A 16158-nucleotide genomic window follows, 5' to 3' on the forward strand; every position below is an offset into this window, starting at 1 on the left:
TTCCACAGAAACTCTGAATAAATGATGAAAATGATGATGAAATTTTAAAGTTTAAAGCAGCAGTAGGTAAACATAACTTTTCAAATTTGCTAAAACATTCACTATATACTGACGCAAGTACATGAGACAATAATTTGTGAAAGAATGGGGTTATTCTGGTCCTTCGTATGCTCCCAATGGCCTGAACAAAAACAACCAATAATGGGCGAAAAAGATAGCAAGACACTTTGGGTTGGTGGCTTGAAGATCGATCGACTCGATGTTGAGTGTCATTCCCAGCATTGGTATTTAACAATATGGGAATTAAACTCAACAATCAATAATCTTGCTTGGCTCTGACTGCTTGGTTTTTAATGTTACACACTGGAGCTTTCAGTCAGTGACTCAGTCAAAAATACTGGTTCCTGTCTGACCTTACCTGTCATTCACAAAAGTCCAGGCCATCTGAACCAGCTTCTGTACCTTGTTCTTGTCACCTGAAAAACAACAGTAGTTCCTCCATCAGGTCCAACATACTTGAAAATGTTTTGGTAAATGTAACTGAGAGGACTACACTGTTTCAATACTAATCATTTTAAAGATGAAATAAATATAAAGATAAAGATTTAGGCTAAATTAACCTAGGCACACTACAGTTCAAGGTCTCAATTTATGTACCATTTTTCTCAATATATTCGTCAATTCTGGATTTTTGCCAAATACCACAGAAATGGACAAAGACGAACAGAGGTACCTTTGAGCTGCTTGGCATAGCGCAGAAGAAACTGGTAAGGATGCTCCACCTGCAGGTCAAACTTGATGGTCTGGAGCAGGATGCGCTCTAACACCATCACCTCCTCCTGTTAGGAAAAGGATTGTAAAATGGGAACAGACTTCACAAGAAACACCTACCCAGAATTTCATCGACGATAAAGTTACAGTTCACAGGTGAAGTTGTCTGTCTGTAGTGAGACAGCATGAATTGTACATTTTCCCAAGGCACTGCAAAGACAAGATGATCATTTTACAGATCTCCTACAGGATATTTGGTCATTTGATGAGTTTACAGGTGTTTCCATGATTGGAAAACTTGTCTCTAAACGTACAGATTTTCCCGGTTTTCCAGGATGTGTCCTCCAAAATGTGCTGTATAAATAAAACTGCCATGACGATCAATACAGCATTTTCAACAAGACACTAGTCATGTCTGATAAAAGGATTTCTTTCCACACACCTTGGGATCATCTCCGAACTGTGCAAACTGGATGTCGTTAAGCAGGCTGCGAGCGGTCTTGATGATGTCTTTGCACTTCTTTGGAGTTTCCTCCACTTTGCCTGCTAGGAAAAGGCAGCATCCTCCTGTCACCTATGCAGCAGATTAGGGACAAAATGTATTCCTCCAAATTCTACAATAGGTTCAGTTTTCACTGCACTGTTTTTAAAAGTAGATGTAATAGTTCGAAAGAAAACTACTTGCACAACTTCTCAGTTTAAGTTGTAAATAAAGCAGCTGTTTTTCATTGCTTTAATAAAAAATACTATACTAAAAATGCTTCTGGTGCCTTCATTTAAAACAAAGTCGCTGGTCCTTATTATGTTGTTTGGAGGTTTTTTTTCAAATTATTAATCTTTGATTAAGGTACAAATTCTTAAATTTAGCTCAATAAAAGTGACCAAAATACTTATTTCTGGAAAGTCTATCTAAAATAATTGAGTTTTTATTGCTTGTAATAAGCACAACATGCTTACATGTATGGCTTTTATCCTAGTTTTAAGGCCCATTTCAGTCTTTCAGTGGCCAGATTTAGCTAAATTGGCTTACCCAAGAATACAAGAAAACCTGATTTTATTTAGGAATATTTGGCCTCTTTACTAGAAGGGCTGTTTTGCAGTGTAGGAGTCACTTGAGCTGTCTACCCCAGTTAGGCTTAACAGTTAATTATTGCAGTTTTGTATTTCTTCTTCCAATACTTCATAGAAAACAGTAAAAGCTTAAACGTACATGTAGTAGTGCCCAAGTGCTCTTAATAGCGACACATCACAGTGGGTAGGTTAAGTTTCATCATCACCAAATGGTAGTACACACATCCCCAAGCCTGACAGAGACAAAAGACCATACTTACATATCTAGGAAACTGCTTGAAGGAGTGGAACATGTAGAAGCGATGGAAGTAAACAATTCCAGTAGCCAGTGTGTCATAGTGCCTGCAGCCACAGAGGTTAAGGAGACTGACAGAGGGACCAACAGTGCAATCAGTCTCAGGAAGGAGCCTAAATGTTCACTATACCACACTGGATAACTAAAGTAAGAGCTATACATGCTACATACATACATACATTTTAACATGTACTTGAATATTCCAGTACATAAGTTAGTCATATTTTCTGAAATGTCCACTGTCCTGACAGCAGTAAAGGACACGGATGTGCTCCGAATAGCAAGCAATCTATTATACAGTCTAACAGTGTGAGCTTTGTTTACCAGCTGATGGTTCATGTAAATGCCATACAGTAGCTAGTGGGTTTCGTGTAGGTTAGACATTCATATTTCCCACAAAAGGATACAGTCCGAGCCGTGTGCCCACATCAAAGATGAACCGAGCCCCTTCTCTGCGGTACCGGGCCTCAGTGGCAGGGTCCAGTCCCTCTGACTGGGATGGAGTGTGGGCCAAGTCCTTTTTGTCCCAATACCAGCATGGTTTGATGTGGTCCAGGGTCGCCGTGTCCTTCCTGTCCCAGAATAAGAGGGGTCTGATGAGGTCCAGGGTGGACAGATCGGGTTAGTCCCGCTAGCAGCAGGGCTTGATGTTGGAGTTGAATTTTCTTGTAGTGCTGTGTTGAATAAACTGCATTTAAGCTGCTAGGAACTGTTCCAGTCAGTCGGCCGACGACATATGCTAACGTTCCTATAGCTACTAACATCCACTGTAAGTTACAGCAATGGAAGACACACAATACACAATACAAAACCGCAACACAATTTGTTTATAACTACCACTAATCAAACTACTGCTTTTTTTCCACAGTAATTAACACACGAGTCATGTCTAATCCCACTGATGTATAAAAAGTGAAATATTCTGAACCTGCACTAGTAGCAGTGTACTCCTGCTGCGAGCGAGCCACTATGTCCAAACAAAGACTACCGCACTAAGCCTGAGCCACATTTATGATTGACAAATCTTTCAACCAATTACTGTAGCCCAAACATTACCATATATGGTTGTTTTAAATCTGTCTAAAAGTATGCGTCCAATTGCAACGCGCGTTGGGGGGTTGGGGGGTTGGGGGGGGTTGTTAAATTTACACCGGCCCCAGTCATGTTCCGCGAGAGTGCTGGTTATCGACCAATTAGAAGACCAGAATCTAGTGTTGTTTTTGTGGGCGTAAGTCACGACTACTCCAATCACAGGCGAGACTCAGTCAAGATTGGTTTCAGTGCAGGAACAGAGGAACTGCTGCTGTCACTTAAAAAAAGGTAGGACTGAAACGGAGAAAATGCTGTTTAGTTTAGTGAAGTTCTGACTTGGTGTTCAGTGTTGTTTTGTATGAATGCGTGTATGTGTTGTAGATGCGGTTGTATCTCAGAAGGCATGACTGGCTCGCCAGACAATCCGGCAGATTAGCCCCTTTTTAAAACTCAGGCTGATCCTTTATCACTTGACAGCTAAGCAGCTAACAGCTAGCCTGGTAACGTTTAGTCAGTGTACATGAATGAGCTACGTTACTCTGCCCCGCTCCAATTACGTCCCTGCTCAGATGGGCGTGATTCTTCAATGCTAGTTAGCTAGCTGCTGGCCTAGTGGGAAATGCTAACGTTACATATAACCCGAGGAGCTAACTAGCAGTGGGGCAGCTAGTGTAACTAGTCAGCTTGGAGTTGGTTGGGGGATAAAACCTGGCTAGTAACTCATTTATGCCATGTTTTAAAAGTTTCCCCGGGCGGCACTGCCTGGTTATAGTAAAGGTAGCGTTCACTGCCCAAACTGACTGATTTCAGTGTGAAGTGTTTGCTGATATGTTACGTTAACGTTAGCTGCATTCGTGACAAACCACGCTGCTAGCTTTGTCATTAGACGGTGGGTTCCTGGAGACAGGAAGCTTTATTTTAGTGTATTGTGTAATTTAAGTAAAATAAGTAATACTTTGTACATATCTCACCGATTTTCCAGATTTGGCTGTGGTGGGTAGAATACTTCTATATAAAATCTATTCACTGCTAGTAAAAGTACAGTTACACCCCAAAAATGACTCGGAAGTAAAAGGTTTGAGAAAGTTACTCAAGTTAAATGACCTAATTACTCAAAGTACAAGTTACTATTTGTTGGATGTCCAGTGAAAAATAATGAAAAAAACTGCATTTGTTCATAAAATCATCATATTTTTTATCCGGGGTCGGCCCGCGGGGGTTGCAGCTCCAGCAAAGGACCCCAAACCTCCCTTTCGCTGGCCACATCGCCAACTGAGACTGGGGGATCTCCGACCAGATTAGACCTGACCCAACCTGCTGGTTGTGGCACAAAACTGCTGTCATAGGTCGGGCTCAGACAGAATAAGATACATTTTGTTATGAATTGGCGCTATACAAATAAAATTGAATTGAATGGAACAGGCGCCACCTGGTGACCAATCTTTGGATTATCAAAATTCTTTTAATAGCTTTTGGTCATGAAGTTGCGTAGAGTCTATGTGCACAGTGCACAGAATCTCACAGGGGGAATCACCCCTATGAGGAGTCATTGGATTATTTTGACACATATTACAATTGCAATATGATTTGCTATTAGTGGGAATCTTTGCATCACAAATTTAATTTTCACTGAAAAAAGAAGCTATTCAAATCATAATGATGTGAAATGTCTGTACCAAACACAACAAACGGCATCTATACAGCACTACATTATTTCATTATGATGCTGTTTTGTCATACTTTGTCATATTGCGATTTCAATAATATTCTAATTAATTGTGCTGCCCTTTACTGAAATATTTTGGTGATGACGTTGGATCAAAATTTGGTGAAATTGAAAATGTTACTGGTAGCATTTGATTGAAGACTTATGGATGGTGACATAGATGTAGTATTAGTAGTACGTTTGTGCCAACACACCGTGGCTAGAAAAGAGCTGTCCCCTCTCTGTCTGTGTGCTTTTCTCATCTGACTGGTGCAAAAAAAATCTAACCTCTAACGTAAACTTTAATGAGTCAGTGTGTAAACATGATTGACACAACATATTTATTTTTAAACCTGTGACAATTTCGGATGAAAAGAACAGACTTGGTGTGCAATGGCCTTTAATAAAAAAAAATTTTTTTAAAAACCGATTGTGACCAAACACTTAGGGTGAATTCAGTTTCTTATTCAGATGAAAGTAAGTAAATAAGTGCAGAGAACAACGAGCAGAACTAGTACGGCAGAATGGAGTGAGTCAATGAAGTCATGCCACTGACTAAAACAAAGTCATTAAGCTATATTCATTATATGTACTATAAAAAAAACACCCTTCAGTTTGGGACAGTGGTTGAAAGTAGAATTCGGGACAGTTGTGGCATACTCAGACAGCTGATGACAGCTCTGATAACAATGGTGGAACCAAACAGCAGTCAGATAAAGTTAGCCACTACCTAATGAACATACTGGAGCATTTGGCAGCTAAAGAACTAGATATCTCCATCAGGAGTTGGTAGAGACTAAAAGGACACCACTTTAAATGCATGCCAGTGTTATTTTGTGTCTGCTAGTGGTTATAGAGAATTGTTTTTGGACAGTTGTTTTTTGTGATTGGTTTTGCCCAGCTGCTACTGAATGTCACTAAGCAGCCATCTGCTGTGTGAGTGTTTATGAGAGAGTGAAACACATTTCAGAATCAGAAGGATTGTTTCCCAGGCTTACGGCTGTTTTTACGCCTACGAGGATGTGACCTTTCGGCCTGCAGGTGTTGGTGCATTAAAATATAACATATACCAATATAATAAATTATAACAAATATACCAATATATACCTTATTCAAATCACACAAAAATTCACACAGGCAAAAATAAAAGTACTTATCAAAAAATAAACTCAGTATACCAGATAAGAAGGGGAAATGGGAGAAGGCCTGCTGCGGTCAGGCCTGTGGGGGAAGAACGGGTGGGGGGTGGCCATTAATGTAATGCATACTTAATACAGGACGGGGTAGGTAGAGGTCGAGGTGACAGTGCCGGGAATCCGGGGGCCTTGTTTTAAGCGAGGCCAGGCTGCCAGGACGGGGAATAAAACCAGCTTTTATTGGGCGACACGTATTGTCTGATTGTGTCCGCAGCGCGTATTGCCGGGGAGGGGAGTATCTCAAAGGGCAGACAGATTCGTGACGGGGTGGGAGCGTCAGCCACAAATCTGGACGGGCCTTCCCTTGTTTGTCCTAGGAGGCCTGCTACAGGTCCTGGGAGGGATGGCAGATGCAGACAACGTCCAGGCGGCTGATCGAATGCATACGCCGACGTCTAGCCACTTGGGTCCTTGGCAGGCTGCGGGGCGGCCAGGCCGTTACCAGGGATGGTGGATGCGGATGGAGGTGAGGGTGGATGGAGCGGATTTTTGGTGTAGAATTTGCACGCCATCATCGGTCTTTGCGTTGGCAGGTTGAACGTTTCCTCACGGCTGCCCCCGCCAGGGAAAGTAAATCCTGCTGCCTTGGGCCTTTCTCTAGGAGAGGAGGCTGGAGGTTCACTCCCACTTCGGCAGCGGGTCCTGGGCGTGATATCGGGTACCGCAGGCGCAAGCGCGAAGGGGACCTCCACAGAGTCAACTGCGGGAGTCGACACAGGAATGGGATCGTGCGGGTTGGCGGGCCTTGCGGGTTCTTCCTAAAGTCAAACCATGGGGGTCACTGTTTTCTAGGGGCGTTGGTAGGCCTTCCGCAAGGTTGCTTTCCGGCGTGGCACCAGGTCCACCAGGATGGGTCAATCGGGGTTTCCCCAATATGTAGGCCAGACTCATTCTCCACCAGCAGATGAGGGCCCAATGGGGAGATCGGGTGTCATCCGCCAAACTTTCAGGGCCCTGGACGGGTACTTGCTGGACTGGCAGGTGCAGGCTGCTTAGCTTTATTTTACAGCGGGAGAAGAGCACGGAGCGGGCAGAAAGAACCGCGAGCCCTCGGAAGGGGCATTGCCCGGTGCGGGCCTTGGCCATTGCGTTCTGGCCGACGTCAGGGGAGACAATTTTTCCCCAGCCTTCACGTGCTGTTTTCGCTGTCATTTTTTACGCGAAGGTTCTGGCTGATCCAACCTGCACGGGGTGGGGGAGTTCAGGGCCACAAGGCCTGGGGAGCTGGGGAGAGCTTGTCCCTGGTAGGCAGAGCAAGCTTGGGGGATGCATTTTTAGTGCGTGTTAAACGCCGAGCTAAGTCCACAAACAGGATCCTGGGCATAGGTTTTTCCTGGGGCGAGGCCCAGATGACTTTGGAGCGGGGGTAGAGTGGCCCAAGGGCCATGTTGTGTATGCCCATGCCGTCTACAGGACCGGGGTTGACTCTGTAGATGAACTGCCATTGAGGGGGCGGTCCAGAGGAGGGGTCGTTATGCGCTTTCAGATGGGGGAGGAGCCCAAACGCAAGTGCCACCTCAAATGAGGACCTTCATGACCACAGACTCTCGCGGGGGGGTTGAGCGCAACAGTTTGGTTCTGTGAGTCATTTTCCAGTGCCTCGTGGGTCCTTTTGCCTTTCCGTTTTTGCGGACTATGGATGGATTGGGTGGGTGGCTTGAAGGCCAGGCGGTGGCACATGCACCAGTATCTCCAAAGAGGTGCTTGAAGATGTCAGGGTGAACGTGAGACACCGGAACAGCTAATCAGCCACAGTTTGTCTCAGGGGGGGTTGGGATTTGCGAGCCGACAGGGAATCTCGGCGCCTCGGCCGCGCTGCCTTTAGGTGGGGGCGTTTCTGCCTCTTGAAGGAGTCTGTTTGACGTCCCTCTCTTTGAGGCAGGGGCAGCAGCTCGTCACCTGTGTTGCTGGAGAGCGAAGTTCACAGGAGGTTGTGAGCCTGTGAAGTCGGGCCCCCGGCCCTCTCTTCCTGGGCGCCCGGCGGGGGGGGGGATCTGGTGAGAGGGGGCTGGGTGTTGGTGTTCCGGGGGTTCATGGTATGTCAGGCGGAGCCTCCTTTTGGGTCTGGTCGAAGCGGCCAGGGGGTCGAACTCATTTCAGCTGCGCGGTGTTGCCAGGGCGCAGGTCCATACTGGATGGAGTGGGCGGGGGTTTTGGGCTTGTCGTTAGTGTAGTTCTGGTCTGGAGCCCCTTCCAGACAGAAACCAGGAGTCCTTGGGGCTGAGAACCCTGATGCGGTTGGAGCTTTTCCGCAGGTTAACTGGAGCGTTTAGCTTCTCTCACCGGGCCTTCTAAACTGTACTTTGATCCTTTAAACCTTGTCCCGGTTCCCACTCGCTGAACGGCATTGCCTTCTCTGGCAACCGCTAGACTGGAATGAGTTGTTGGCTGGTGAACCCAGGGTTTGTCGTTGTTGTAACATCACCCTGCGTGCGGATGGATTACACAGCAGTCCTCACAGAAGGCTGATGTATGATGGTCACGCCTCTGCTTGCTTACTCATCCAGCCTCCTCCTGGGAGTTCCACAGTCATCTCACTAGTTCTTTTTTTGGAGGTGGGTAAGCTCCAGGGGTTGTTTTCTGGACAACAGGAGCCTGCTTCATCCCTGTTTCGTATGCAGCAGCACTCGTCACTGTCTTTGGATAAGGCGCGTCCTGCCGAACTTCAGGGTTTGCAGGGACTCGGGTCTTCCTGAGGTGCAGTCGTTTGTGTTTCAGAGGGAGAAGAGCCAGGTGGGGGGAGAGCCACACTCCTGGGCGGCCGCAGTGCTAATTGTCCGGGTGCTGGTATGATGGTTTTCCCCAGGGCCCCACCAGGCTGGTCCTGTCGGTTCAGGGAATGTCTTGAATCCAGCTGACAGGTGGGTGGAGGCTGGCGCACAGTGAGGCTGGGGGTGGAGTTTGCGGTGGGTGAAGGATCTTCTGGATGGTATGGGTGTTGAATGCGAGCTTGAAGTCACAAAACAGGGGACCGTTGCATATGTCCTTCGGGAGAGCTGCCAGTTGTTTTCACGATGTTATTGTGCGGGTCCCCATGTGGACTGCACACTCCACTGACTGTTTGCCCCGGATAAGGCAAACTGCAGGGGGGGTTCCAGGGGAGAGGGCGGGCCTGTTTTGCTGGGGCCTTTCAGGGGGGTTGGGGCCACAGCGTCTTTCAAAAGGATGCAGGCGACAGGCTCTTAGTCTTTAGTTTTAGCTGGCTCGGAGGACTGGATAGGTTCTTTGGGCCTGAGAACACTGGAGGAGCCAGATAGACCTGAGTATGGCATAGGTTTGGATAAAAGGCCAAAGGTAAACCATTTCGTGGCAGATTCAACCACAGCTTTTGGTAGGGGTTGGAGCTGCTTAAATATAAAGATAAGAATTATAGGGGACAACTTTATTGGGAACTGTAACTGGGAAATTGGTTAAGTCGTTTGATTTTAGATCAGTGGAAGTTTTCAGGAACCAAAGGGGCCATGGTGTTTACCAGTTTGCAGTCTGGTTTGCTCAAATAAGTAGTGTGACAAAGTGTTTTTGTTTCCTGAATTTTTGAGATTTTGTTCGCTGCTTGGAAACTTTTCCAAAGAATAGTATTATTTTTTGGTTAAAAGTAGACAGGTTTACGGCAGGTTCTTCAAATTATCAAATAATCGAGGACGTGGTGGTCTACAAAGAGAGAAGTTTAGTTTTGTTCTAGTTTTTTCAATAGGTGGTGGGGAGGACCATAAGTGAAATTCCATTCAGCTCCGGTTGGCCATTTAGGGGGGAGGGAAGCAGAGTCCTCATTAAAATGGGGTAGATTTTGCTAATACCACTGGTTATTGGACCAATTGTTTTTGTTAAACATCGGAGTCAGTATTTGGACCCAGAATTTCCCAATTCGAGTACATTCCGGTTGGCAAACACGGCCGCTGGCTCCGCCTATTTCTGTCTCTCTCTCCCTGTGGGTGTCTCTGCTCACTCTCTCCATCGCAGTAGTTTGTGGCGTTTCCATGAACTCACCGTGATTTCATGTTTTCAAGGCCACCGGCATGTGGCTCCAAAAACCGAAAACTAAGACGTGTAGTGAGTGGACTGATTCTGCCAGGTGTGCGGTTCACTGGTACGCGCCGTAATCGGGCTTAATGTATATTCAGATAAACATCATGTCTCTCTGCTGATTCTCTGCCAAAATTGGGAAACGGGGGGGAAAACCGCGGTTATGGAACCGAACCGTGGATTTTGGGTGAATTTGTTACACCCCTTAGTTATCTAGTAGGCCAAAATGTAAATAATCTAATAAAATGTCTGGTATGACATGAACTGTGTTCCCAAATGACATTAACTCTTGGTATATATGGTTATAAAAAATTGTTAGTTTTAATCATAAATATATAGGAAAATACATTACTAAAGGGGTAATCATGGAGCAGATTAACTTGTTAAAATTTGAATTGCTATCGCATTTGCCTTTAGGCTGGGGTCAAAACCTGTTTTTATCATATTCGTGCAGTTCCTGTATTCTTGTGGTGTTACTGTTTTCTTATCCATGGTTCATTTACTTTCAGCTTTTATTCTCAGCTACCACAGGCTGCCGCTGCTCTATTTGTTTTTGTTTTCTGATCTTTATTCACTGTTCATTTGATATTTTTTCAGGCCTAAATAAGCACAAGCTGACAAATCCTGGCCTAGAGTTATATAAAACAAAATGATGAAAAAAACTGGCCTCTTAGAAGGAAGCTCAAGACTTTGCACACTGATATCAAGAAACGTCCTTGGTTAAAAAAATCAATCATGACGGCGGTCTGACCTGGGGCTGAATGAAAATATTCTGTCTCTACGGCGCATCAGCTGTTGGTGCTTCTCTTGAATGGCGCGGACCTTTCCTCTCCCCCCTCTTTATCCAACCTTCATTCTTATCCCCCCCCCCCCCCCTGCCCCATGTTTGTCTGTTTTGAACAGGGGTGTTAATTGAACACAAATGTGGATGTCTTCCTTTCAGTTTGACCTTTGGTTTGAATGGTTCTGACAGCTTACACTGTACACTGTTGGTATTTGCGCCATTAGTGGAGTACTTGTATGAAATGCTTAACAGTAATAATGGGATGTGGTCTTCGTTCAACCCGTTGGTCGGACCGGCCCCGATGGGGAAGAGAAGAGTCGACGTGAAGGACTCAGAAGTCCGCGGGCACGGGGGGGAAGGCCAGTGCTGTCGGTTTCCCCAAAGAGGGGATGGGTATGAAGCCTCATCTCTGAAACTTTCCTTCCCATGAGTTACGGTGTCCCCTTCAACCGGGTCTACATTCCGGGTGTTTCAGGGCTTTATGGGCCAAGAAATAACAACAGTGGTCTGGATGCTGACTCGCATGAATGTCATATCGTCACTCGCCTGACTCATTTTTTCAAGTTTTTCAGGAACACAAAAAAACCTATCCGCTTAAGTCACACACTTGACATAGGCATTTTATCTTAAAGGATAAAATCACATGATCTGCTCAACTTGAGGATGTAGGCGATTTTACCATAGGTGGCCGGGGCGTCACGAGGAGGATTGATTTAGGGATTAATTTGAAACAGTGTGACGATATGCACAGTATTTGTTTTAAAGGCATGGGTTGGAACCTAGACTGGTGGTTCCCCATCTTTTTCCTGAAGGACTCTGGGAGGACCCCCTGATGCATATAAATAGGTAGCCACAGAAACACTTTTGAATGCTTGTTTTCTGAATGGAGGTTTCGAATAATCAGGGCGTACACTAACAACTTTCTTGCTTAACTTTCCTCCAAGCAGTGTTTTATTTTGTTCTCTGGGCTAATGAATATGATATAGTATCATAGAGCTGTGTGTGCACACCAGACCGCTACAGTAACAACAGTGGGGTTCGGCTCTTTAATGGCTCACTGCTTGCTGCTGCTGACATATTAAAGACAGCAAGAGTTTTAAGATTAATCCACTTTTTAATTCCAACATTAAAATAATAGTACCCTGATTGCTATTTTTTTTACTCCCCCTCGACCCTGGCCTCAGCAGTTGTAAATGGATGGGTTAATGGACCTGTATTTGGATAGACTGTAGTTCGCTCTTTCAAAGCGCTTTTACACTTGCATGCCACATTCCCCTGTCACACACATTCATTCACACTGGGATTGCAGTTGAACAGAAGCTAACTCATTCACGCAAATTCACACACCGCACACAGCTTCGTGAGCCAATTTGGGGTTCAGGTATCGTGCTCAAGGGCACAGGGAGGAGCACGGGATCGAACCGGAACAACCTTCCTGATTTAGGTGGGATGACCTGCTCTACCTCTGAGCCACAGCTGCGCAGTCTGTGCGGGTCTCAACTTCTTCAGTCCTTATATTAAACTGTGGCAGACTGGGAGCTACAGGTGTCTGGACTTTGACTTGTATTGTCAGTGGTATCACAAGACATTACAGGCCAGGTCTGGCTGGTACCCGGCTTGATTTCAAAGTTGTCTCTGGCAGCACAGTACATAGATCGTATTTGACATTAGGTGTCTTCACATTTAAGTTGATTAATGTACCTTTTATTACTATACTAACTATTAAAATCTTATCTTACACATTGCATTCTTCTAGTGGTTTGTTGGCTGTTATGGGTAAATGATTGGTGAGTTTGGGATGGTATTTATGGAACACTAAACATGTGTGCTCCCAGGAATGCAGCAGTGCAGCACCTTCACTGGGCAAGAAGTTGGGAGGAGTACATCCAGATCAAAGGCTTAGTGGAAAAGATCCGCAAGAAACAGAAGAGTACATAACAGCACAAACAATATTTTAACCTTTTTGGCATTTATTGTATTTATCCACAGTGCTGAAGATAATTAAGGTTTAATCTTCGCTGTGTGGTGGTGTGTGTGTGTGTGGTGTGTTTCAGGTTATGTCCATAGTGTTTGAGGGAGCAGGAAGAGACTATTCCCAGACCTGATGTACCTGGGCTCCAGGAAACGAGGGCGTCCTGCTGACGGGTTTCACCACGTTGACCAACTTTTGGGTCAGGCGGCTATGCGCGCCTGCGGGCACAGAGACATCAAGGTGAGGTCAACCCAGTTGTTTCTCCAGATGCAAATTAAAAAATTGCAGTACAAGAAACTGTAGTCACATGTAGCAGGTTTGTTAACAGCTTCCAGATCTCAGACCTTGTTTTACCTAAAATTCGAGTAAGAGATACAGATACAGAAGTACCTGCTGCGTTACACAACACGAGACATTCCATCGGTGAAAAATTTTTATATTTTATTTTATATTTTTATGACTTTTTTATTAGATTACTGTTACATCATTATAAATTCCCTGTTGTTGTGAATTTAAACTTAAATCATATTTTGTATCTGTGCTGTGTGTGTGTGTGTGTGGTGTGTGTGTGTTGTGTGTGTGTGTGTGTAGGCAGATGAACTATTCCTGTGGATTCCCAGGAAGATGCTAATGACGGTGGAGTCGGCCCAGAACTCTATACTGGGTAAGGAAGGACTTCATTTAACCTGCAAATGGCCAAATCAGTATAGGGGGCTGTTGCACATCTAATCTCTTCCACCACAGATATTCTGTGAGATTTTTCACTTCCGCTGTGTGAAATTTCAACCTGTACGACAGCATTAAAATAAGATTCAAAAGTAGGGTTCTTGTGTCCTGTAACTGACAGTAATCTCTATGTCTCAGGTCCGCTATACAGCCAGGACAGGATCTTACAGGCCATGGGCAACGTGACGCTGGCCTTCCACCTGCTGTGTGAGCGGTCCAACCCTGCTTCATTCTGGCTGCCGTACATCCGCAGTCTTCCTCAGGAGTACGACACACCGCTGTACTACCAGCAGGATGAGGTGCAGCTGCTGCTGGGCACACAAGCAGTGCTGGATATCCTGAGCCAGTATAAAAACACTGCACGCCAGTACGCTTACTTCTACAAACTGGTGCAGGTAGGCAGATACACTGAACACACACACACACAGATCACACCTTAAGCGACAGGAGCAATACCTTGGTAGATGTCAGGCTGGGTACCAAACTTTTCATACTTTCATTTTCAATTGATTTACTACGAGTTTGATGCTGTGTCCTTTGGTACAGAATTTCAGTACTTAAGGAGTTTTCCCATCTGCGCCAGTAAGCACGGACAGACTGTCTAATGTTACACATCCTATGGACTACAGGAAAAACACTACGTTTATGCCCAGAGTAGCAAATAAAACTTTATGCTGCTTGTTAGATAACCAGATTAAATTAAAGATAAAAGCTACAGCAGCGATGAAACGGGCCCTCGCACTCCACGCAACTTGGAGCGTGCTGCAGCCGCCGTCACGTGCAGGCGTTACACGTGCGGACCAAAAGAATTTCATGTAAATCAGACCAAAGTCGCTATGCAGCGCTTACTTCCTGTTGCCGGTAGGTGGCGCTATCACTATATCTGAATATCGTCATGTAGACGTGTTCAGGGCGGGACTGTTATCAAACGTGTGAAGTTTCATTGAGATTTGACCATGTACACTGAAGTTGTGAGGACGTGTACATATTACCTCCGTCCTCCTGTCTGGCAAACAGCCATTTGCAGCTGTTCAATCTGGCTTAAGTCTCCCTTGGTGGTGAGCAACAGTGAACACCTGAAATACTCCACCATGACCAACAGGGGGAGGCATTGGGCCAGAATATACATTTAGAGAAGAATGGTTCCGTAATAGTTTGTGGAAACTGAGTAACCCCATCTGAAGTGGAGACAGTTACATGTTCTGATCTCTCTGCAGTTGTATCAAGATCAGCAGAACCCTTTTTCAATTTGGGAAAAGATTCAGTTTGTGAACCTCTACAATCGTCACGCATACTCTTTCAGTCCAGTGTCATGTGTCAGAAAATGGAATAATATATAAACACAATGATTATTATATGATGAAATATTGGTTAACAGGCCAAGACAACAGATAGTGGGATAGTAATCTCAAAATATGCCAGTGTTCCATTATTAATGTGAAGCATGGAGAAATGACAGCTCAGCTTTGAGCAAAACTCATCACAGTCCTTCTTTCTGACCCTCTTTCTTTTATCAAAACAGCGTGAAATAAATATTTTCCATAGAATTCATTCTTTTTGTCAGTAGCAAGGTGTTTGTTTTAATTAGATGATTTACATGCAGTGAGAAATGTTTTGCATGTTAAGATAACAGGCATGATATCTGTATTTGGCTGACTCTTTTTTCTTTCAACAGAATATCTGCCATTAGCATATGATTATTTTGTTGCCTTTTGTAATTTGTCTGACAATATTTTATACTTTAAAATAATGAAAACATTCTTTTGAAAACAATAGGTAACAAAAGATAAATGCTTTAGTGTTCTTCGAAAATGACCTTACAATGCAGTTTCAGTGGACTCCACTAGGTGGGAGTATTGTAATATAACTAAATGGCTTAATGTTTGCAAGATAGAAGCCCTAGCACTGGAGGAGCTTTAATCACTGACCCATTACCGTTGGTTTCAGTTGTCTGATGTTGTCCATTTGATTCCAGTGTTAATCTACAGTCTCTGAATGCCATGGAGACTGTCTGTCTGTGTTTTACTAACATGTTCTGTGATTATGTGGGACAGAGCGAGGGGGAATTAGGTCAGTATTGGCACCTGATGCCAAAAATTGAATCAAATTGGTCCCAACTCTTACGTTACCTTAACTTGATTGTAATGTGAAAGTTACACTAAAACTTGAGTTTGGAAAGTACACGTTGGTAACAGCATAGCGTTAATTTATCACTTACTCTACCTTACCACTTACCTTTCTGAAGTGGCAAAACTGTTAGAAAGATGACACGGTAACAATATAGCAGGAGGAAAAGGATGAGTGTTATAATGACACTGACATGCAAGCTGGTAAATGGTAAATGGACCTGTTCTTGTATAGTGCCTTTCTAGTCTTCCCACCACTGAAAGCGTTTTTACACTACAAGCCCTTTCACACACATTCACGCAGTGATGGCAAAGCCCATCTAACAGAAACTACCTCATTCATGCACATTCACACACCGATTCACGTGGTTCAGTATCTGGCTCAAGGATACTGATTTACAGAGACCCAACAATTCCCACCATGAGCAAGCACTTGGTGACGGCGGCAAGGAAAAAC

The 16158-nt window shown here is 44.6% G+C and overlaps 2 protein-coding genes across 2 annotated transcripts in view; one reads left to right on the plus strand and one right to left on the minus strand.

Moving 5' to 3' along the window:
- The window catches only part of LOC118337570 (cyclin-K-like), a 5698-nt gene extending 2572 nt beyond the window's left edge, over positions 1–3126 (minus strand). Inside the window, exons 1-5 of the mRNA XM_035674667.1 lie at positions 2545–3126; positions 2103–2184; positions 1214–1345; positions 734–839; positions 419–476 (exon numbers count right to left, since the gene is read on the minus strand). Coding sequence (XP_035530560.1) covers positions 419–476; positions 734–839; positions 1214–1345; positions 2103–2135 — 329 coding nt within the window. The 5' untranslated portion in view covers positions 2136–2184; positions 2545–3126. The remainder of the gene's footprint in view (positions 1–418; positions 477–733; positions 840–1213; positions 1346–2102; positions 2185–2544) is intronic.
- A 9932-nt stretch (positions 3127–13058) lies between these two features.
- The window catches only part of setd3 (SET domain containing 3, actin histidine methyltransferase), a 17487-nt gene continuing 14387 nt past the window's right edge, over positions 13059–16158 (plus strand). The window contains exons 1-3 of the mRNA XM_035673809.1: positions 13059–13089; positions 13441–13513; positions 13714–13970. Of these exons, the coding sequence (XP_035529702.1) occupies positions 13060–13089; positions 13441–13513; positions 13714–13970 (360 nt within the window). The 5' untranslated portion in view covers position 13059. The remainder of the gene's footprint in view (positions 13090–13440; positions 13514–13713; positions 13971–16158) is intronic.

This window comes from Morone saxatilis, unplaced genomic scaffold (assembly GCF_004916995.1).
Source record: "Morone saxatilis isolate NCDOM2014 unplaced genomic scaffold, NCSU_SB_2.0 Contig3, whole genome shotgun sequence".
NCBI classification, from domain to species: Eukaryota; Metazoa; Chordata; class Actinopteri; family Moronidae; genus Morone; species Morone saxatilis.